Consider the following 23,224-nt stretch of genomic DNA (forward strand, 5'->3'; position numbering starts at 1 on the left):
GAGGGTACAATTTAAATTACATTTTATTAGATAGAAGTGGATTTGATACATAAATCATGAATATATAGCTCTTCATTTCCCATTCTTCTTGTCCAGATATGTTACATGTGGACAGATCCCTATTTTTCAATTAAGAAGAAAATATACCACATAAAACAACTGTAATTTCACAATACAACAAGGTATGTGTGATATATCACTTGAAGACCACAGATTTGCCCAGAAATTTGTTTTCTTTAGACTGATACAGTAAAATGTAAACAATAAAATACTTGGTAACTTTTGTAATGGTACAATACAGTAAAAAAAAAAAAAGAATTCAACTGGTTGAATGAAAACTGATAGTCCAGCTGATACCTGACTTCCTTTTCATATGGCAGCCTGCCATTGTTTCATTGTAAGTTTGTGAAAGGCACCATATATTACAAGTGTAAAGCAAGTGAGAAACCAGAACCAAGTAACTTTCCATGATTTCCTTACTGTACAAATACATACATTTTAAGGCAGGTGTTTTTATGTGCAAAATACAAGAATACAGGTAAAACCAATGTTAACATTATATGTTCTCACACTATCTTCTTTTAGTAATAACATCGGTGTCAATACGTACAGTACATTGAAAACACTTTTCCCTAACAGAGCCCAAATTAGAAGGTAGGCTGGAAATATGGTCCTGCTAATAATTAGTTTTTTAAATGTAAGAGCTTTTATGTAGACCTTTAAAACATGTAGAAAAAGTCACTCTCTTTTTCTTATTGTCTCTTCTTTTAGAAAGGTCCATATCAACTTGTTAACTATGTCAGGTTGATCCTGCTGGAGCCAGTGACTGGCTTCAGACAAAATAGTTAATCTGAAATGATTTTTAACATAAATTCGAGTCGTTTCTGCCATCTCAACTTCCATAAATGCATCTCTTTCTCCCCATAACAACAAGGTAGGCATGGTGACCTCATGGTGCTGCAGAGGGAGGCAACTTTAAAAACAAAATACAAGTTTAATTGTTTTTTTTAAAATCATCATGACAAAATATCAGTCAATTTAACTTTCCAGTTCAAAATACATCACAGATTAGTTGCATGGTTTCCAGGATCCAACCTATTCACTATATTACCAAGAAATTACTAAATTATCACCAAAGCTCTCTAACTGATCTCATGTCAGCAACATCTTCCGAGGGTATCTTTATTCTAACACAGAATTTACCATAGTCCAAATCCTGCAGTTGCTTTTTCAGACAAAACCTCATTGAAGCAAAACTGAGGGTCGATACATTTGGGCCTCATTTGTTATAAAAAGAGAAATTAACATTATCATTTTTTCAACTTGTACGTTGGTATGAAAAATAACTTTGTGCAGATTTATATAATAGGTTATTGACTCTGCAGCAGATATTTGCAAATAATTTCTAAGTGGCCTTTGCTTTATGTGATCTATCTTGAACTGTAACTCTATTGTAAAAATGTCTTTGAGTGCATAAGAAATTAGCAGAAGCAAATAACATGGGGAGAGGTCAGATCCTCGGTCCAATTAAGTTATCTTTGCACTAGTTCTCTGGAGCAATGCAGATTAAACGCTGCAGATCTGTCTGGTAGAGGACTCCCCAGCATGGAAGTGTATACAGGTGGCGTAGAGATGAACAACTCTTTTCCTGGCACCCAGCATGGGAGTGCTGCCAGGAAAAAAGAAGTGTGACTGGTAGGCCCTTGCATTCCAGCAATCCATGGATGCTTGAACTGCTGCTTGGAACTGCTGAGAATCTGGCTCTAGAGCTGTGTCTGTGAATGTTTTGTGTCACATTTCCCCTTTGAGTCTTCAATGCCCTGTCACAAACTGCTCCATTTTAATGTCTGTTTGTTCCAGTGATTCTGGAGAAGATTAAAAAGGATATTTTCTTTCTTGCATTTGAATAGTGTCCCCCTTTGATCTACTGATCAGGGGCTCAGTAACATCAATAAAAGAGAATCTAAGCCTAACATAGTCAGAATCTTACATGCTGATGAATTTTCCTATATTGGTGAATGCTGTGTCAAGTTTAAAATGATGCCAGTAGACTATCATTTAATTCCTTTTAACTGTTTTTCATAAACACTGTGTAAGATGACCAATCTATTCAGTCTCCTAGACTTACTGAAAACTGAATGTACAGTACAACTATAAGTAAAATATTTATGGAGAAAAACTTTCAATTGAATATTAGTCTCTGAAATGCTGAATGTAGCCAGTCACATTCGAACAGACCTGCAGAATGCATAAAGACATTCAAAAGACAACAGAATTCACAGTACAAAGGGGTACAGTCTCTTTTTGAAGCAGTGGGAGTTAAATACATAAATCTCTATGCACCGAGAGAAGAATATTACCCAAAATTTGCATAGCATTGGGTAAAAGCTGCTTAGATCCTCAACATCAGAACTCAGGGCTTTGGAAGAATTTCTGAGGGGCTTACAGGGGGAAAGATTTTGAGACACTGTTAACACATTGAAAAAGAGACTTCAAAAAGAAACATGGCTAAGGGTTTCATAACATTTAAATGACTCACTTAAACTTGCATAAAATTATAATTAAAATATTTCTTTATATAACTGACTTTATATTAAAGTAAATATTTTAGAAATAAAATCTTTCTGAACATTTGAAGTAGTTAATATGATTTTTACTGATATTTATTAATAGATCTATAAGTTACAGGACTAAGTTGTGACAGATAGTAGACAGATGTGAGATAATTGCTTGAATGTAAGCCTTATTAACCCATCAGAAGTTATTTCAAATAATCCATTTTCAAATAGATGCTAAACAGCCCATCCATGTTTAAGTTTAAACTGTTTTATAAATCTTAGTGACATATTGCAATACAGATTAACTGCAGTTGCTCAAAACAGCCACCAAGGTACACTGACATTTAATAGTTAATAACAATGATGTAATGTGATTATTTAAAAGCAGCAGAATATTTGAAATAATTTTATTTAGACAAGCTTTTATGAGCAATTAGCATGGGGTGGAAGGTTAGGAGTTTCTTCATTTATTTCATTCTCTTTAATCAATATATTACTCTTGCACCCAGTTAGGACAACGGATATTTTGGAGATTTGATTAGTCATAGACAATTCTGAACTCAAGAAACCAGAATATTGCTCAATAAGATAATGATGTCTATGAACCATGTTGTGTTATTTCTTTTGTATGTGAAATTCAGTATGTAGCATTGTGCCTCAAGGTACCAAATAGAAAATAGTTTCTTTTAACAAGGATTAACGTGCAGATTTGCAATCTAGAACATCTAGGTCACAAGGTACAATCCACTGTGATTAGTGAAGATGAAAGTCTTTAGAATCTGAATGCTGTTCAGTGCCTTATGTGAAATAAAGTGATGGTTTCAATCCAGTTCCTGGTGAACAGGTATTCATATCCAACAATATCCTACCATCACAATTGGTATTCTTACAGACAGCTTCACACAGGCAAAAACTGAATGGGTCCCAAGACTGATCTAATCCTTTAGTTCTAATGGTGCTGATGCACTGGGGGACTTAATCCCCTATTATATATTATTAAAGGAAGACCAGGGACAGAGTAGGCCCATTACTCAATCAGGAGGAAAAGGCAGAAACAGAAAATGCAGCAATGGCTTCAGTGTTAAATGCCTTTTTTGTTTCAGTTTTCACCAAAAAGGTTAGCAGTAATCAGACAACTAACATAGTGAACATCAGTGTAAGTGGGGTAGGATCTGAGGCTAAAATAGGGAAAGAACAAGTTAGACAAATTAGGTGTCTTCAAGTCAGCATAGCCTGATTAAATACATCCTAGAATACTTAAAGAACTGGCTGAAGAGATCTCTGAGCCATTAGCAATTATCTTTAAGAACTCATGGAGGACAGGAGAGATCCCAGAGGGCTGAAAAAGGGTAAATATAATACTTATCTATAAAAAAGGAATAAAGACAGCCCCAGGAATTATAAATCAGTCATTATCCAAAAATAATGGAGCAAATAATCAGTCAGTTTGCAAGTGTCTGAAAGATAATAAGATGACAAATCATGTCAAACCAACCTTATATCCTTTGACAGGGTAACAAGACTTGTGAATGGGGGAAAGCAGTAGATGTGATATACTGCAACTTTAGTAAGGCTTTTGTTACAGTCTGACATGACCTTCTCATAAGCAAACTACGGAAATACAGCCTAGATGAACCTACTATAAGGTGGGTGCACAACTAGTTGGAAAGCCATACTCAGAAAGTTGTTGTCAATGATTCACAGTCAAGATGGAAGGGCATATCAGGTGGAGTCCCAAAAAGATCTGTCCTGGGTCTAGTTTTGTTCAATATGCTCATAAATGATGATGACATAGAGAGTACACTTATAAAGTATGTGGATGATATCAAGATGGGTGGGATTTCAAGTGCTTTGGAGAACAGGATTAGAATACAAATGAATCTTGACAAACTGGATAAATTGTTTGAAATAAACAGGATGAAATTCAATAAGGACAAATGCAAAGTACACTTGGGAAGGAATAACCAACTGCACAAATACAAAATGGGAAATGACTTCCTAGGAAGGAGTACTGCAGAAAGAAGACCTGGGGTTATAGTGAATCACAAACTAAATACGAGTCAACAGAGTAATAATGTTGCAAAAAAAGCAAACATTCTAGGATACTGTGATAAATGAAGGTGTGGGGAGGGTAGCTCCTTTTAATGGACACCCAGAGATCAGTTAAGTAGTTCTAGGTATGATCTGATGATTTATGATCATATCTGGCTTAAAGCTGCTTACAGGATTGCTGCTCTGTCCCTCCAGTCCAGAGAGAACAACGGAGAGACAAAGGGAAAGTTTCTTTCCCAATTTTAAAAAGTTCTACCTTCCCATTGGCTTTTTTGGTCAGGTGCTCACTTCCTTTTCTTTACCTGGGGGACTTTTAACCCTTTACAGGTAAAACACGCAGAGAACAGCTACCAAGAGGGATTTTGCAGCTAACTGGCTGGCTGGGTGTCCATTACAGGGAGCTACCCTCCCCTGACTTCATTTATCACAGATGCATTAGCAGGAGTGTTGTAAGCAAGACATGAGAAGTAATTCTTCCACTCTGCTCAGCACTGATAAGGTTTCAACTGGAGTACTGTGTCCAGTTCTGGGCACCACATTTGGACAATGTCTAGAGGAGAGCAACAAAAATGATTAAAGGTCTAGAAAACATGACCTACAAGGAAAGATTAGATTTGTTTAATCTGGAGAAGAGAAGACTGAGCAGGGACACGATAAGAGTCTTCAAGTATGTAAAAGGTTATTATAAAGAGCAGGAGAATAAATTGTTCTCTTCATCCACTGAAGACAGGACAAGAAGTAATGGAAGATTTAGCAAAGGTAAAGCAAAGAAGATTTAGGTTACACATTAGGAAAAACTTGCTAACTATAAGGATAGTTAAGCACTGGAACAAATTACCTAGAGAGGTTGTGGAATCTCCATCAATGGAGGTTTTTAAGAACAGGTTAGACAAACACCTGTCAGAGATGGTCTAGATAGTACTTAGTCCTGCCTCAGTGCAGGGGACTGGACTAGATGACCTATCAAAGTTCCTTCCAGTCCCACATTTGTATGATACTCTGTTTCTATGATATCATTAATATCCTATTTAGAGACTGAATCTTTGGTTTGCCATGCCTGTTATTAATGGGAGAGAATTTTTATCAGCTCTAGACATAAAGGTTATCCTCCATAATACGTTGGCAGTTTGATTACATTCTGTGGCCATGCCATGGAATTTAAATTGCATCATACTCTCTGACACTGAATCAGTGTAGTACCTGGTAAAGGACCTTGGTTTGGGAACAGATTTACCTTTTCTCCTGCCCTTGGGGTAATAGATAAAATAATATATTTGGATTCCAAGGATTTGGCTGAGATGTTTTACTTGGTTTATGAACATTAGACTGACCTGAAAATATTTCTGTAGTGGTTAATGGGTCCAGTAAGTGCTCCAGGTTGAGAAAAGATGTAAAGGTAAGCTTCAATGTCCTCTGCTGTTAATCGACAGCCTTTCCTTCCAATTCCAGTAGTCCGACTGGTAAACAAGTTTTTCAGAACCTAGTAAAAAAAAAAAAAAAAGCACCTAAGATGTCTAGACATTGTGGATAGCAAAACAGTGATGATGATATTTTTCCCTTTGAGTAGGAGATATTTGTTTAAAATCCATCTACCTCCTTGTCTGAAGTGTAAGCTACTTTTTTTAGGCAACTATAAATAATGAAGTATAGAACGTTCTTATTCCTGGTGAGGTCTATTTCAGAGTACTAAAATATATATAAGTAAGACAAAACTCCTTCGCAGTGGGCCCTTATACTGTCATAAGCAAACACAAGCTCTCGACACAGATTTCTACTGTCATAGAAGGAAAACATTTTTAAATGCAACAACTTGATTTAATGTCAAACTCATTGACATTTCTTTTGTTTTTCTTTTGTCTTGTTTTTGGGGTCTGTCTCTACAAGTTATTTAGGCAGCACATTTCACAGGAAAGCATTCCATATTCCACCTGTCAGAAGTTCTTGTTTTCAAACAATCAAACTCTTCTTTAGAAACTACTGTTCTGTAAGGGAAGGAAATTAAAATGTCAACATTTTGTATTTGATCTGAGGGAGAAAAGGGCTAACATTTCAAAGAGGATGTTCCATTCACTTTGGTGGATGTTCGTGTGTGCAGTGGATGTTCTACGTGCAGAGAATCTGGCTATTGGCATAGGGTGTCTATGCAATCGTAGTGTGTGCCTGCAGCACATGTAAGCATACCCAAGCTAGCCTTCACCTAGCAATCTCATGCTTTTTTGAGTCTGACTCATGATTTTTGATCTCTTGAGGCTGGCAGTACTGTTATATGCTTCTTTCTATCCACATGTGCATTAGTCTGTTAAATATTAGCCCTAAAATTAGCACTGTCAAGTAATTACAAATTAATTGTGATTAATTGTGCAATTAAAATAATCCCGATTAATCACGTAATTTAAAATGTATCACGTGATTAATCGCATTGTTAAACAATAATAGAATACTATTTATATAAATATTTTTGGATGCTTTCCACATTTTCAAATATATTGATGTCAATTGCAACACAGAATATGAAGTGTACAGGGCTCACTTTATTTTTGTTATAAATATTTGCACTGTAAAAATAAAAGAAATAGTATTTTTCAATTAATTTTAAATTTAAATTTAAATTTTAAAAGTATTAATTAATACAAGTACTGTAGTTTAATCTCTTTATCATAAAAGTTGAACTTACAAATGTAGAATTATGGACAAAAAATAACTGCATTCAAAAATGAAACAATGTAAAACTTTAGAGCCTACATACAAGTCAACTCAGTCCTACTTCTCTTTCAGCCAATCGCTCAGACAAACAAGTTTGTTTACATTGACAGGAGATAATGCTGCCCGCTTCTTGTTCACAATGTCACCTGAAAGTGAGAACAGGTGTTCGACGACACTGGTGTAGCCAGCATTGCAAGATATTTACGTGCCAGATGCGCTAAAGATTCATATTCCCTTCATGCTTCAACCACCATTCCAGAGGACATACGTCCCTGCTGACGGGTTCTGCTCGATAACAATCCAAAGCAGTGCAGACCAACGCATGTTCATTTTAATCATCTGATTCAGATGCCACCAGCAGAAGGTTGATTTTCTTTATTCATGTTTCATGTTCTGTATAGCATACGACTATTTAGCATATCTGGCACGTAAATACCTTGCAATGATGGCTACAAAAGTGCCATGTGAACGTCTGTTCTCACTTTCAGGTGACGTTGTAAATAAGAAGGCGGCAGCATTATCTCCTGTTAATGTAAACAAACTTGTTTCTCTTAGCAATTGGCTGAACAAGAAGTAGGACTGAACGGATTTGTAGGCTCTAAAGTTTTACATTGTGAGTGCAGTTATGTAACGAACAAAAAATCTACATTTGTAAGTTACTCTTTCACGATAAAGAGATTGCACTATGGTACTGAATTGCACTATGGAAGTGAATTGAAAAATACTATTTCTTTTGTTTATCCTTTGTACAGTGCAAATATTCGTAATAAAAATAACAAAGTGAGTACTGTACACTTTGTATTTTGTGTTGTAATTGAAATCAATATATTTCAAAATGTGGAAAAACATCCAAAGTATTTAATAAATTTCAATTGGTATTCTATTGTTTAACAGTGCGATTAAAACTGTGATTAATTGTGATTAATTTTTTAAACACGATTAATTTTTTGAGTTAATCGTGTGAGTTAACTTCGATTAATAGACAGCCCTACCTAAAATAAATAAAATTCAGAATTACAGTCATGTTTTGCTAGCTATCCTTAATTCTTCCATAACTGTCATACTATCAGAAAGGATCAACATAGGTGGCAGTTTTTCCATCAGTCACACATTAAACATAAAAAAGAGCACTCATTTTGCTTACCTTGAAATCATTTACTGAAAATATGAATTCAGGAAACCAAGGCATTTGGAAAAAGAAGTAGTAACCAGATTTAATCAATTGTGAAGGATGTCGTAGAATGTATTCTGAAACAAAAATGCCCATGAATGAAACCTGATAAAATTACTGTTGATATCACTATTTTTAAAATCAAAGGAATATTTTAAAAGTATTAATTTAGAGAATGCTATGTGACAAGGAATGATTATAGTTTTAAAAGTAAGTATATGAGTATATGTACTGGCCATTAAAATGTAATGAATTCTGTCTTACATTTACAGTATCTTCAGTAGACAGCAAAAGGAAGGCCTGACAAAAATTCAGCAAAGGGGGCTGGACTTGAGGGTTTTGGTATTTTGATCAGTTTAATTAAAATGACCTGTTTTTATTAGTCAAAACTATTTTTAATTGTGCAAAAACAATTCAATAAAGAACATTTTAAATATTTCTCCTTTCACAAATGTGATGCGTAGAGATGCTATAGAATATAGATGATAATCCATTTATGCTTTTAAATATGGCATCAATCCTATTAATGGAAGGATTAAACTTTTGAATAGTCTTCTTTCTTAGCAGGTACAAAAACTGGAACCAAGATACTGTATAGTCACTTCAGTAGCACCCTGAAAGCACACGTAGCAAAGAAAACAATATAACTGAATTTACATTAAGCAGGTGCAGCTCTATGCCTGCAATGAGTTACACGTACAAAGTATAACATTTAAGTAGCAAGTATAGTAGTTAGGTAGAAGTCTAAAGGCTATCATTTATAGATGTAAAATTACACATGCAATTATTTGGAGATGCAAAATTGTACCTACAAAATGGAAGCCGATCTCTGAAAAATCAGTCACAAAAGATGAATAGGGATCGTTCTTTAAAACAAAACTAATTTAACTGCATTTAATAGTTCAAGTCCCAAATAACCTTTTCAAACATTCCTATTTTGTAAATTCTTAAACTGAATCACCTGTTGTGTTTTTCCTTTGACAGGTCATCAACATTGCTGGTCAAGGTCACTTGACTTTTCTGCCCTATAGGACAATGGTAAACTAACATATTTTCAGTATTGCCTGATCTCTCTAAAGTTTTCGTTCAAATATTATAAGTTTACAAGGAGGACTATAGAGATCTGCTCAATATTGGAAAAAGTTAACTCACCATTTTCTAATAGGCAGACTTCAGCACTGATCATAAGTAGTACATCTAGTCCTCTGATGCTGGGACATGTGAATGCGATGGGAAGTCAACCAATCGTGACGTGCAAATTTTGGGGAACTGTCAAAGATCTGTTATTGCTATTACTTAATAAGAAATGATATGCAGTACATGAGTAAGTGATTATAGCAAGCCCAGAGTGGTGTTATAGGGCACAAGCCTGAAAGTCAGGTGACTTCAGCCATGTGAGAAGTGCAATAATTCCTTAGAAATGCATCATTCAGGGTATCTTATTGTTATTCTAAAATGCAATTTATGAATAAAAATGTGAGGAAAAAGTCATACGTTTCATGTACTGGGCATTACAATGATGCTTATGGCTATCAGAATACTTGATTTATAACTTGAATCTTTTTATTCAGTGCACAGTAGAATCTAATTGATTTGTGCCATTGACTGACAAGACCACTGAAAATTAGAGTGGATTATGTGAACTACTAAGCAAGTAGACAAATACACACATCAAAAAGTCTATGGCATCACAAAGTGCATTTTGTTCCTACAGAGCCTGGCTCCTGCTCCAACTGGAGTTACTGATGAAACTTCAACTGGCTCCAATGGTACAAGATAAGCCCTTATTTTGGTAAGTGTAGCTTAATTATTCAGTAAAATAATCTTTAGTAAGTTAGGAAGGCTACTCGAGTATATTTTGTAGGAGTAATTGAGTTTTAGGGCTTGGTTCTGATTTCACTTATACTGGTTTTACACCAGTGTTACTTCATTGGCTTAAATTTATTCACACCAAGTGGGATAACAATCAAGCCCTTATTAAGTACTCTTCTGTTAAATATATCTGGAGAAGTGGGGTGAGACCATAAGATATTTAATGAGAAAAAAACAAGTCTGCAATTAAAGAAAAGAAATGTAGTAAGATGCTTGTGGGCATTTTAAAATTGTATGTGCATTTAATGCATGGGAACATATAAATCAAGTAGCACTGGCTAGAGCCAGACATATAGCAGATATTCGCTGTGCGTACCTCACCACACAACTCTAAAAATCCACCAAAATCCTTACCTTCAACTCCATGCTATTACAGTCATGGTCCTCTATTAAGCAGACTTGGATGACTGTTTTGTTACAATGAGGTCTGCTGTAGTATAACATCACAAAACTCAATTTCACTTGTTGTCTAAATGAGGATTAGATTGTAGGCGCCTGGTTCTCCTGTACATTAAGGCTGCTTTACACAGTGGTGGATTAGCCACAGGGCCAACAAAGCCCGTGCCCAGGGGCCCCGGCCAATTGGGGGGCCTAGAAAAATGGGCACCCCTGCGCCTTGACCTGGTCTGCCCAGCACTCCTGCCGGGGAGCAGGGTCCAGGTGTGGGGGCTTGCCCTGTTCTCCAGAAGGAGCGCAGGGAGGCATGTGGAGAAAGTTTGCCCCATCCACAAAGGGCTCTGATGGCTCCCAGCCCCTCCACATCAACATGCCCCGGTTCCAAAGAGAAGCTGCAGGTCTCCAATGAGTTTTGCCATCCCACAGAGGGGTCTGAAGAGCCCCAGGGCATCCCTGAATCAGTGTGAACCTGTGCCTTAGGAGCTGGAAGGGTCCAGACATTCCCAGGAACCCTCAGGGCTGAAGTGAGTCAATCATGATCATATCTGGGACCCTGAGCGCAGACGTGACTCCTCCCTTTATGCTGCTAGCAGGGCTCTCACCATCCTCTGAGAGGAGGGGCACTATCGTGGCAGCTCCAAAGCACAGGCTAGCATCCGGTGGGGGTTGGGTGGGATGGGACCAAAGGTATGTGTCTTAGAAGAGGAGGGGAAAACTGAGCTGCCACGCACCTGCCCTTGGCCAGCAAAGGGACACCGAGAGCAATGGCCTTTGTCCTCTGTGCAATTGCGTTTGCCAGGCCATGCCCTGTGTCCTCTGCTCTCTGAGACTGGAGCATGGGCAAATGTCCTTAGGCGGAGGGTGGGGGAAGGGAAATGGAGGGGCTCAGGCAACATGCAATAACCAGGGAAGGGACAAAGTAGCACATCCAAGGGGCAGTGCTGGGTGAGGGGGCCCTCTTCAGAGTGGGCAAGGTCGGGGCGAGGGGCCTTCCCCCCTCCACCTGCTCGGCACTCCTGCCAGGGAGCGGGGGAAGCCCCCACGCCCTGACCCCGCTCTCTGGCAGGAGTGCCGGGTGGGCAGGTGGAGCGGCACAAGGAGCGGTGGGAGGAGTGGCGGAGGGGAGACTGCAGGCGGAAGGTGCGGGGAGGGTCCCGCACTTGCTCTGGCCCAGGGCCCTACAAAATCGTAATCTGCCTCTGGCTTTACACTTCTGTGGCAATATAATGGGTCATTTTCATCCACCTTAAGGCACCTTTGCACTGCCAGAGCCAAGTAAAGCAGCCTGAGTGTAAATGAGAATCAGGCCATGGTTTTCCAAAGACAAGAAGCCAGTATATCTGCATGCTAGTACCCTCACACATTACTGTAAAATTATGCTTTAATGCAAAATATTTAACAGCTTTGGGTTTCATTTAAATAAGGGACAGATTCTAAGAGGTGCTGAGCACTTGTAATGTTCTTTCACAGCACCCCTAGGTATCCTGGTGGGCAGTGCCTCTCCAGATCTACCCTTAAATAAGCACCAAATCTGCTTAGTGAAAATGTGAATATTTTGGGTTAATATACAAATATTGTAAAACTCACCTGTAAATACAGAGGGATGAGGGAAATTAACCACAATAAGCTTGGTCACCATTTCCGGATAACAAATAGCAACTAACCAAGCGATCATTCCACCCCAGTCATGGCCAATCAGCATACACTTATTGTACCCTGCCACATAAAGACAGATTTCGACATTTGTTTACTGACAATTATATGAAAATGAGTTATCACATAAAATAATGACAGTTAAACAAAAACAAATGTTCCAACATATTTGCTAACAACACTTCAACTTTTTAATTTTTTCTTAACAAATTATTTACACTGCCATAGTTAAAAATGTGTCAATACTTCCTTTATTAAACATAAAAAAGAGATTAGTGAGTGTTACGCTTGAAATTTTAACAGGTAATTAAAAGTAATGGTTTCCACTGCAAATATACTTTGTCCCCCCTTGTATATGTGACCTAAGTGATCTTACTGTATGAGATCATTTCCGTGCCCTAATACCTATGTGCAATGTGGCCAAGCTGGTCACATTGTGTTCAAAATCTCAATTCTGCATCATTGTAACGGTGGGAATTAGACTCAGATAGCCACACTTACTGCACACTTAAACAGATAGGGAGGATGGTGTACAGGCTCGGAACACTTCTTTACTTATCCATATTCTCTTTAGGTCGGAATTTCAAAAGTGCTAAGCATTGGCCTAACTATGCTTCCACTAATATCAGTGGGAATTTGACCACTGACTCACCAGGAGCAGAGTTAATTCAAGACTTCTGTGCTTTAGGAAATTCCACCTTTTTAACCCAGACAGACCTACATTGCAAAGCCCCAGTTCCTTACTGAGAATTAAAGCGCTCTATATACATGCCAAGTCAGATGTGTAAAATCCAAATTATTTTGGGTTCTCTGACAGAAAGCAAGCGAGAAATGTCAAGAGTTAAGACAAACACCTTTTATCTACTCTCTGATAAAAATCTCTCCATCCACTTTTGATTTTATCTGACTTTCCAAAATAATTCCTCTCTGGAGCAAGAACAAGCAGGGGAAATTTGAGTCCAAGAGGTTATTTTTTTCTAGGAACTTTTAAGCCCTTGTGAAGCAGGGCTTATAATGAGAGAGCGCAATACATCGCAAAGCACAACCATGGCATTACTGAGGAGTTTAATAAAACTAGAGCTGCTTAGAAAACGCAAACAAAGTTTGTGATGTCATGCCCCATTTTTTGAGGGGATTCAAAATTTTCAGACCAGTTCTAAATTCAAACCTGAGGGCCAGATCATCACTTTACAATTTGCCCAGTGTTTCTTACGCTGCCCTGTGTGCAGCTTGTGAGGGATAACGACTCAGAGAGTAGCAATGTGCCTCTGGATCTCCCCACTACTCTGGAGGGGATGTATCCTATGGTGTCCTTATATCCAGCACAGCTACATTTCCCCCTGAATAGGGGAGACCCAGCAGCTTTAGAGCTTGCTTCCCCTCCCATGCTGCTACCTGTGGTACACATAGCCTATACAAGGACATAAGGAGTACAGTACCTTATGTCCCCTCTTAGTCCCCTTTTCGCAGCTGTGCAAGCTTGGCCATGATTTGGCCTGTACAAGGGAGTACATAAATGAACTGTAAAGCTCAGCTGAATATTGACAACTGAGAATTGGCTATTGTGTATATGCAGTAACATTTTAGTAAGTTGTTTTCTTTTTATTAACGCTATACAGTCCCTACACTACTGTCACTCAGAGGGTAGAGCATATGCACTTTGCATTGTAGGTACCAGAAAGTCTCACCACGCTGTTTTGGTTTCCATCTTCTAGTAGTGAGGCCCTGTAAGTGCTACTGACGCTTAAAACCCTAATCCTATAATTAGATTCACTAAGTGCAAGGGTAAGTATTAGGTGGAGACTCACTGACTTCAGTGGTACTCAGCATAAGGCTATAGTACTGGATCCAGCTGTGCTAGCTGATCCCATTGCAGGATGGGGGCATATAAGAGCATCTTTAGGGCTTTTCATTTTTGCATATTCCTTATGCTGACCTAGGCATATTGACTTGAAAACAAAACTTTTCATACTGTTCAAGAATTAGTATGGACTAAAATCCATAAAATAAGTCAGATCTATTTGAATCAAATTTTCTTAGACAGTATTGTCAACTAAATGCATATATTAAAACAAAACCAATCACCTTGGAATTTTTTTTAAAATCACAGGATACCTATTTATATTTCTGCAACAAAAGAAATAAAATTAACAACTTGGGCAGTTTGGTTTCTGCTAACGCACCTAGAGATTCCAAAATATCCTTTATATCTGTAATTAGGCAATCTAACTTGTAATTGTCCTGGTGAGAAGGAGCATCTGTTTCTCCATAACCTCTCAAATCCAGTGCCACAACTCGATATTCACTTTTAAATTCTCGCAATTGATGGCGCCAAGAATACCTAATAAAGGAGAAAAAAATGTAGTTAAAGGTTACATGGAAGAATACTAGAATTCAGTCAGTAGTACAGCCTCTATAATAGGGTAAAGTTAAATTCTATTGGCTTGATTCTCTGTTATGTATGGCCCCTTTTAGCCATAGCACGGTGGTTCCTTCTGTCTGGTTGGGAATTCCCACTAGAAAGGGAATCTGTAGCGAAGATGAGCTAGCATGAGTGGTTCTACACCACCATCTTCTCGAAGCCCCTAAAATAGGGAGCATAGCTGAGGGAAAGAGGGTATAACCAGACTGTCTCTATGGTCCAGTTATTCATGGCTTCTAGAATGGCTCCTTAGTGCCATAGGTAGCTGGCAAAAATTAGAGCATCCCTCAGACTGCTGTAATTCTGAGGACTCAACAGGCCTCAGAATATGGGATGTGGAGAGCTACTTCTCCTATCATCTTCCTCCTGCACCAGACAGGGCTTGAATGGAGGGCCTCAAATGACAAGATGAACACATCTGGGTTTCTTTGGGGGAGGGGGGAAGGAAGGAACGATAACTCATTCACAATGTAAAGCAAAGGATTAATAAAATATGTTACAAGTTAATTTGATCAACTGATATTCTATGGTTTATCATCTGTGCTATATTAATCTGTGTGTCCTTATTCAGTCACTCTAAACTCTCCCAGAACAATGAAGATTAACAGCTGTCAGGGCGTCAGTACCGTACATGGTATTTTACTGCTTGTGTTTCTATGGAGAATAAAGACAGAAATTACTTACTTTAAATTACTTAGAGTGAGGAAGAGTTTAATAAGCATCCAGAGAAAGATTTGGATTATTCTTGGGTTTAGAAATAATAGATTATAACTGGATAAAAATGGTATAAAGATAATAAAAGACTGTGGGCCTCGTCCTGCAAGGTGCTACCTACCCTTCAACTCTTAATGAAATCAATTTAAATTGAGCATACCCAACACCTTATAGGAGGTGCTCAGAACCTGGATGGATTTGGCACTATATTATAGTATCATTCAAGGAAATATGAAAAATGTTATGATCATTTTAACCACAGATAATATAACATGGACCCCTGCTTGCTAACTTTTACTATTAGCCCTACTGCAAAGATCTCAAATAAACAACATAAATGAAGCATTTGGGAGGTCAAATAGCATGAGAGAGAGGTGTAGAATTCTGCCAGACTCCAAGTAGCATTTTATTTCAGATCCTTATGCCTTCTGCTTTGGGGGTAATGCTAACCAATCAGGGATTTTGAACACATCATGGTCAACATTACATTGTTCCTGGATTAATCAAAGAAAATGTTATTACTGTAAACACAACACCCATCACAGTTCCATCTGGGTGCCCTATGTTAATGCAAATAAATATAAGATTTAATAAATACAGGTTTCTATAAATGACTTTTATTTTTAAAAAATCAATATACACTGCCCAGTAAGTCGAGTTTACCATGGTAACTATAGAGGCTATCACAAATACCTCATTAAAGTGAAACAACATGACACAGTAAATATTTTCTTTTTTAATGACATACCACCTTTATATCTCCATACTCTTCTGTCATGATGGTCCATCAATCAGTTAAAGGCTTAATGAACAGATAGGTCTTGCACAGCACCCTGATGGTTGCCAAACTGTAGCCTTAGCAGACCACCAAGAGAAGCAGATCCCAGAGGCATGGGCTATCCAGTAAAAGTATCCTGTCATCAGCCTCTGTGTTCAATATGTATCACTGATCTTTTCATACAACACTTTTTTATCATGCCTAAAGTATTTATCTAGTGAGACCACTGCTTTGCAGGAAGGATTTTGAAACGTTGGTAAATACCTTTGTTTTTGCAAGGCTGAATAATTGGAGCTATTTGGGGTTTTTCTGATCATGTTATTTCTGGAAGGCAGTTTATACAAAATTCAGCAGCTCACACACATCCTTACAGGCATTCAGCTGTCTGAATTTTTTACACTAATTTTAAAATTTTTATATTAGTTTCCCATAAGATTTTGTAGTGATGTAAAAAATGTGCATATAAGGGATTTAATGGCAGTGGTGCATTATATATTTGACTGACCTTTTGTCAATATACACCCTCAGTTGCTCACTGAGGTCAGCACTGACTGGTTATTTCGTGTGTCCTAGTAAAAACCTTGAGACATTGGAAGCTAGAAGATTTTGCAATTAAGCTTCATAATAGTGGAAGTTACTTCCATTCCTGTTACTATCCAAAAAGTACAGGTTTACTGCTGCTTTATACCACTCATATTGTTATTCTTTTATCTCATGCTTTCAAAACAAAAATCTCAGTTCATACATAAAATTCTGCATAGATTCAGTAACAAGCCAACCATAATATTTTAGCGTGCATATTTTATCTCATCCATTACTTTATTGTTGTCTTCTTTAAAAACAGCAGATATAAGCTATGCTACTGGTGTTAACAATGAACTATATGGCAGTTTTCTTATTCAATATCCCATTCCATTTGAGTAGTCAGACAATACAGAGAATGTTGCGAAAGGCATGACCTGCAATGATTTTAGCTTGTTAAATCTGGCAATCACAGCCTAAATGATACGGCCAAAATGTTAGAAACTTGGTCCTTTCATCATTACAAATAAACACTTTAGGTTTTGTTTACTTTTGATCTGCCAGGCTTCTTCATGGGCCTGCAGATGTAATAACTTTAATGGAGCCTTTTTCCGTTAGTGACACCTAAAAGTAGTGACAAAAGACTTTAGGCCTTTAAAAACTGTACATTTCCCTCCCTGTATTTCTTACAATATATAGTATGCTACGCCATTATTTATTAATAAATATACTGAATATTTTTTTCACTTAAAAGTCTGCCTGGGTTTTTGTGCTAGTGCCCATCACCATGGCGTCCGAACACCGGAATACTCATTCTAAATGTTTATGCTTTGTCAACCCTGAAATGTACTAGAACAGAGAACAGAGGCTCTCCTGATAGTTTGATGAAAAGTGTATACACATGAAGAAATATTTCCTGAACTAGAATGGAAAGAGGTATTTTGGGTTAGATGAACACCTCGAGATTATTTTGTGGATGGTACAATTGGAAAAAATGAATGCATGCTCAGTTGTAGTGGTTTGTTCAGTCTTAAAACTTACCATTACTGGGATATTTGAACATAGTTATGGAGAATAGCAGAGTGGATTTAAATGGTATATAAACTATGTCTGTAGTGAAATGAGAACAAGTGGGGAGTTTTACCAGAACTCTGGAAAGCCATGAAGCAGCAGCATGAGTGGTTTACCCCGCTCTCCAGCAGCTACATAGTGGAATCTTAATCCTGAATCCTGGAAGGGAAAGAAAAAAAAGTATTGTGATCTGATTGCTGCCCAGTACTGCTGCAATGAGGATCTGAGTATTAATAGGATTTTCAAAGGTATTCAAAAAGATGAATTTAGTGGTTAACATAAGTGCCAAATTGACAGTCCTGGAAATTGAAGTCTTCTCTATCTTCACAGATCAGTGATGTATGGGCAGTGGTAGTACAAGCTTACCAACTATTCTGGAAGGATCTCCTCTAGCAGGTGACAAGGTCATTCAGTTTCTATGCCTGTATAGTTATGTGACTCTGCTAAGATTTCCAACAAGAGCACCAACTGGTGTGATCCCCAGGTAACTACATACTAGGTAACTAGGAACTATCACCCATTCAGTTCACATAGAACACCAAACAACCACTAGATACAATGTATTTTAGTCCATGCCAAGAATACTTTATATCTGCTGTACAGCTTGTGAGTTAGATGATGCTATTCTCAGATATTTAAAATTATATCACATTGAAAACAGGTATAGAGTTGACGGACCTCTGGGTTTTTTTAAAATGAAAGTTCATCAAAATTAATTAAGGTAGTTAAAAATTGTATATTTTTGATGTGCCACAAGGTTTAAAACACGCTTATTTTTATTTTAAAAAGTTGAAGTCCATTAAGGCTTTTCTCAGAGAGATTGGAAAAGAAGGTCTATTAATGTGACTGTTTCACCTACCTCGTCTTTATTTACTGAAATTGGCTGGAGCCCCCCCCGCATTACAACAGTTTTACACACTGTAACTCCAGTGAAGACAGAAAATTAATTCACAAAAGTTTAGAAGCATCAAATTCAATGAGCAGTATTCAGGAATTATTTGTGACATTATCTATACATTATAGGGCTGTCAAGAGATTAAAAAAAATTAATCATGATTAAAAAATTTAATTACGATTAATCACACTGTTAAACAGTAATAGAATACCATTTATTTAAATATTATTGGATGTTTTCTACATTTTCAAATATATTGATTTCAATTACAACACAGAATACAAAGTGTACAGTGCTCATTTTATTTTTGATTATAAGTAATTGCACTGTAAAAAACAAAAGAAACAGTATTTTTCAATTCGCCTCATACAAATACTGTAGTGCAATCTCTTTGTTGTGAAAGTGCAACTTACAGATGTAGATTTTTTTGTTACATAACTGAACTCAGAAACAAAACAATGTAAAACTTCAGAGCCTACAAGTCCACCCCGTCCTACTTCTTGATCAGCCAATTGCTCAGACAAACAAGTTAGTTTACATTTGCAGGATATAATGCTGACCGCTTCTTGTTTACAATGTCACCTGAAAGTAAAAACAGGTGTTTGCATGGCACCATTGTAGTCGGCATTGCAAGATATTTACGTACTAAGGATTCATATGTCCCTTTATGTTTCAACCACCATTCCAGAGGACGTGTCCATGCTGGTGACGGGTTCTGCTTGATAACAATCCAAAGCAGTGTGCAGCGACACATGTTCATTTTCATCATCTGAGCCAGATTCCACGGGCAGAAGGTTGATTTTCTTTTTTGGTGGTTCAGGTTCTGTAGTTTCCCCATCGGAGTGTTGCTCTTTTAAGATTTTTGAAAGCATGCTCCACACTTGGTCCCTCTCAGATTTTAGAAGGCACTTCAGATTCTTAAATCTTGGGTCAAGTGCTGTAGCTATCTTTAGAAATTTCACATTGGTGTCTTCTTTGCATTTTGTCAAATCTGCAGTGAAAGTGTTCTTAAAGCAAACAACATGTGCTGGGTCATCATCCAAGACTGCTATAATGTGAAATATATGGCAGAATGCGGGTAAAACAGAGCAAAGGACATACAATTGTCCCCCAAAGACTTCAGTCACAAATTTGATTAACGCATTTTTTTTTTTTAAACAAGCGTCATCAGCATGGAAGCATGTCCTCTGGAATGGTGGCCGAAGCATGAAGGGGCATATGAATCCTTAGTGCATCTAGCACGTAAATATCTTGCGACGCCAGCTACAAAAGTGCTATGCAAATACCTGTTCTCACTTTCTGGTGACATTGTAAATAAGAAGAGGGCAGCTTTATCTCATGTAAATGTAAACAAACTTGTTTGTCTTAGCCCTTGGCTGAACAAGAAGTAGGACTGAATGGACTTGTAGGCTCTGAAGTTTTACATTGTTTTGTTCTTGAGTGCAGTTATGTAACAAAAAAAAATCTACATTTGTAAGTTGCACTTTCACGACAAAGAGATTGCACTACAGTATTTGTATGAGGCGAATTGAAAAATGCTATTTCTTTTGTCATTGTTGCAGTTTAAATATTTGTAATTAAAAATAATATATACTTTGTATTCTGTTTTGTATTTGAAATCAATAGATACGAAAATATTTAATAAATTTAAATTGGTATTCTGTTGTTTAACAGTGCAATTAAAATGGCAATTAATTGCGATTAATTTTTTTAATCATGATTAATTTTTTTGAGTTAATCACATGAGTTAACTGTGATTAATCGACAGCCCTAATTTTAAAGTCTCTAATGACCTCTTCCTGGTCATATCTCAGGGCATCTATTCCCTCATCATCATCTGTGATATCGTCTGAGCCACATTTGACCCCATACCCATTTGTACTTCTCAAAAATCATGTCCTCTTTTGGTTTTTAAGATTCCTTTCTCTCCTTGTTATCCTCCTGCCGCTCTTCAATGTCTTGTTTAGTGGGTCCTCCTCCTTTCCTCTCTTTCAGTGGGTGACCCATAGGACTTTGTCCTCAAACTCCTCATCCCTTTCTATCTCTCTCTGTGTATATATCTATCACCTCAAACAATATCTCATCCACTCACACACCTTCAATCGTCATCTGTATGCTGACGACTCATAAATTTACCTTTCTTCTCCTGACCTCTGTTCCTCCATCCAAAACTACCTTGTCTCCCTGAAATTATCTCATGGATGTCCAGGCAGCTGTTTAAACTCAATATGCCCCAAACTGAGCTTCTCATCTAACTTCTCGAGCCCTCTCTTCTCCCCACTTTTTCTGTGACTGTTGACATCATCATCTGCACAGTCATCCAAGCTGTAACTGGAGCATCATCTTCAAACTTCACATCCAGGCTGTGTTGAAATGTCATTCCTTTTTAAAAAACATTTCAAGATCCAGACTTTCATCTTTGCTGTTTTACTTGGGACTTGTAAGCACTACTCTAGTACTGATCACAACAAAAATACACTTTGCCTTCTATTATTGATGGAAAAGATGTTTCATATTTCTTGAGAGAAATGGGTGTTCTGGATATAGTCAATGATTTCATTTATCCCCAAAATGTTTTACTGCAATAATTTACCCCTCCCCAACATGATCAGTTAAAATATGGTATTGTTTGTTATAAACGGGGGGGGGGGGGAATGTTGTATATGGGTATAAAGCCTGAGATCCTATCTCCCACTAGCCTAGTGGCAAAGGACAATGATAGCCCAGCAACCGAACAGGCCTTGCCATCCTGGTGGGGCATAATCAGTCGATTTCACTCAGTTCTATTCTCACCTGGCACCAGTTTGAGTGCTCAAGCTCCTGGTAAAGTGGAGAGACAACTTGATCATCTGACAGTGGTCTTGTCTCTGGAATCCTCACCAGTGCACATACAGAGTGCATGCTTTATACTGTGTTAAGCATCTATACAGTATGCATGATTCATCACACCAGGCAACCCTGGGAGGGCTGACAGAACATGCACGTAGGAGCAGCTTGGAAAGAAGGGTGATTAGTGCCACCTTGAATTTTCCCTGATTGTCTAATTCTAGTGTTCCCTGACTTTCTGAAAGTAATGACCAGAGGTTGAGTAAGTTCATTTGTTAATTCCCTCAAAAACTCTGAGACACATCACCTGGCTCAGCTGATTTGCATACACACTGGTTATTTTCATCAAGTTTCCTGTCCCCCCCCTACCCCCATCAGTAGCTATAGCTGTAGCTAGGTTACACTTTATTGAACAGAGCTCATTCCACTCAGGTCAAACGGATCACCCCGCGAACGAAGGTGACCTGCAAGGATTCTGTGTGCTTTGCACAGGAAAATTCAGCTCTGTCTTTAAGACAACAAATAAATAGAAGCAGAGTGAAACAATTCCGACAAAAGACCTGATATGCACACAGTGTGACTGTTTCAAAATGGATTACTGTTTGCAAACCCCATCTTCGTGATGCACGTAGAACGGGTTCTAAATGTCACTACAACGGTAAAACGAAGAGATAACCAAGACCATTCCCGTTCGTTTGAATGAATCAAACACACTCAGTGCGGCTTTCCCTTCAGCACCAACCCAAGAAACAAACGGCGCTACAGCAGATCTTCAGAGAGAAAAGAAGGGGAAATGCAAGAGACCAGCCAGTCCCCACCCCGCACCCTCGGGTTTTACAAGCAAAGAGAGCGAGTCGCCTGTTATTTATGTTTAGCGGCAGTCAGGTTACCCCCTCGCACCCCCATATTGAGGGATTAGCGCAGAAACCAACAGCCTTTACCTTAATTCTCACGTAGCAGTGGGTGCCCAAGGAGGGATCACTGAGGCAGGCTGGAGGATTCTCCCGGATGATCCGCTGGAAGGTCTTGCCTGGACTCCTTCCGATGCTCCACAAAAGTTTCAGCAGCTCTATGCAGGCGCAGGCTGCGCAGTAGCTATACACCAGCGCCCAGAAGAGCAGAGCCCTGACCGTCACCATGAACCCGCCCGGGAGCCACGGTAAACAACCAGCGGGGCTCGCCATTAGGCGGCGGCTGCTCCTCTCGATCCTCCCTCCCCGGCAGCGTCAGGGGATGGGCTCCGCGGCAGGGAGCGCAGCGCGGCACCAGGCAGGAGCCGCCGCCGGCAGCCGCGTGAGCGGGGCCGGAGCCCAGCCCAGGAGAGGCCGGCACGTCTGCCTCACGCCAGCGGCAGAGAGCCGGCCAGCAGCAGCCGGCGTGACCGAGAGCAGCCAGGCGGGAGGCTGGCTCCTGCAGCCGGGCGGGGCAGCCCCCCTGCTCCCAGCACCACGCTGGGGGGGCAGGCACAGGGTCCTCGGCTCCCTCCGCTTCCCTCCCGGCCCCTTCGCCCCCGCCCAACAGCGGGAATGGCGCAGAGGGCCTCCCCGCAGCCCCCGGCTCCAAGGCAGGTCAGCCGCAAGCAGCCCCGTGC

The 23,224-nt window shown here is 38.8% G+C and overlaps 1 protein-coding gene across 1 annotated transcript; it reads right to left on the reverse strand.

Moving 5' to 3' along the window:
- EPHX4 (epoxide hydrolase 4) lies at positions 1-23,147 on the reverse strand. The gene is made up of 7 exons (XM_048861641.2): positions 22,575-23,147; positions 17,986-18,071; positions 14,589-14,746; positions 12,340-12,468; positions 8,458-8,561; positions 5,942-6,090; positions 1-973 (listed from the first exon to the last, which is right to left on the reverse strand). The coding sequence occupies exons 1-7, from the start codon at positions 22,815-22,817 to the stop codon at positions 739-741; spliced, it is 1,104 nt and encodes a 367-aa protein (XP_048717598.1). The 5' UTR covers positions 22,818-23,147; the 3' UTR covers positions 1-738.
- Positions 23,148-23,224: the final 77 nt, after the last annotated feature.

The sequence above is a fragment of the Caretta caretta genome, chromosome 8 (genome assembly GCF_965140235.1).
Source record: "Caretta caretta isolate rCarCar2 chromosome 8, rCarCar1.hap1, whole genome shotgun sequence".
Lineage (NCBI taxonomy): Eukaryota > Metazoa > Chordata > Testudines > Cheloniidae > Caretta > Caretta caretta.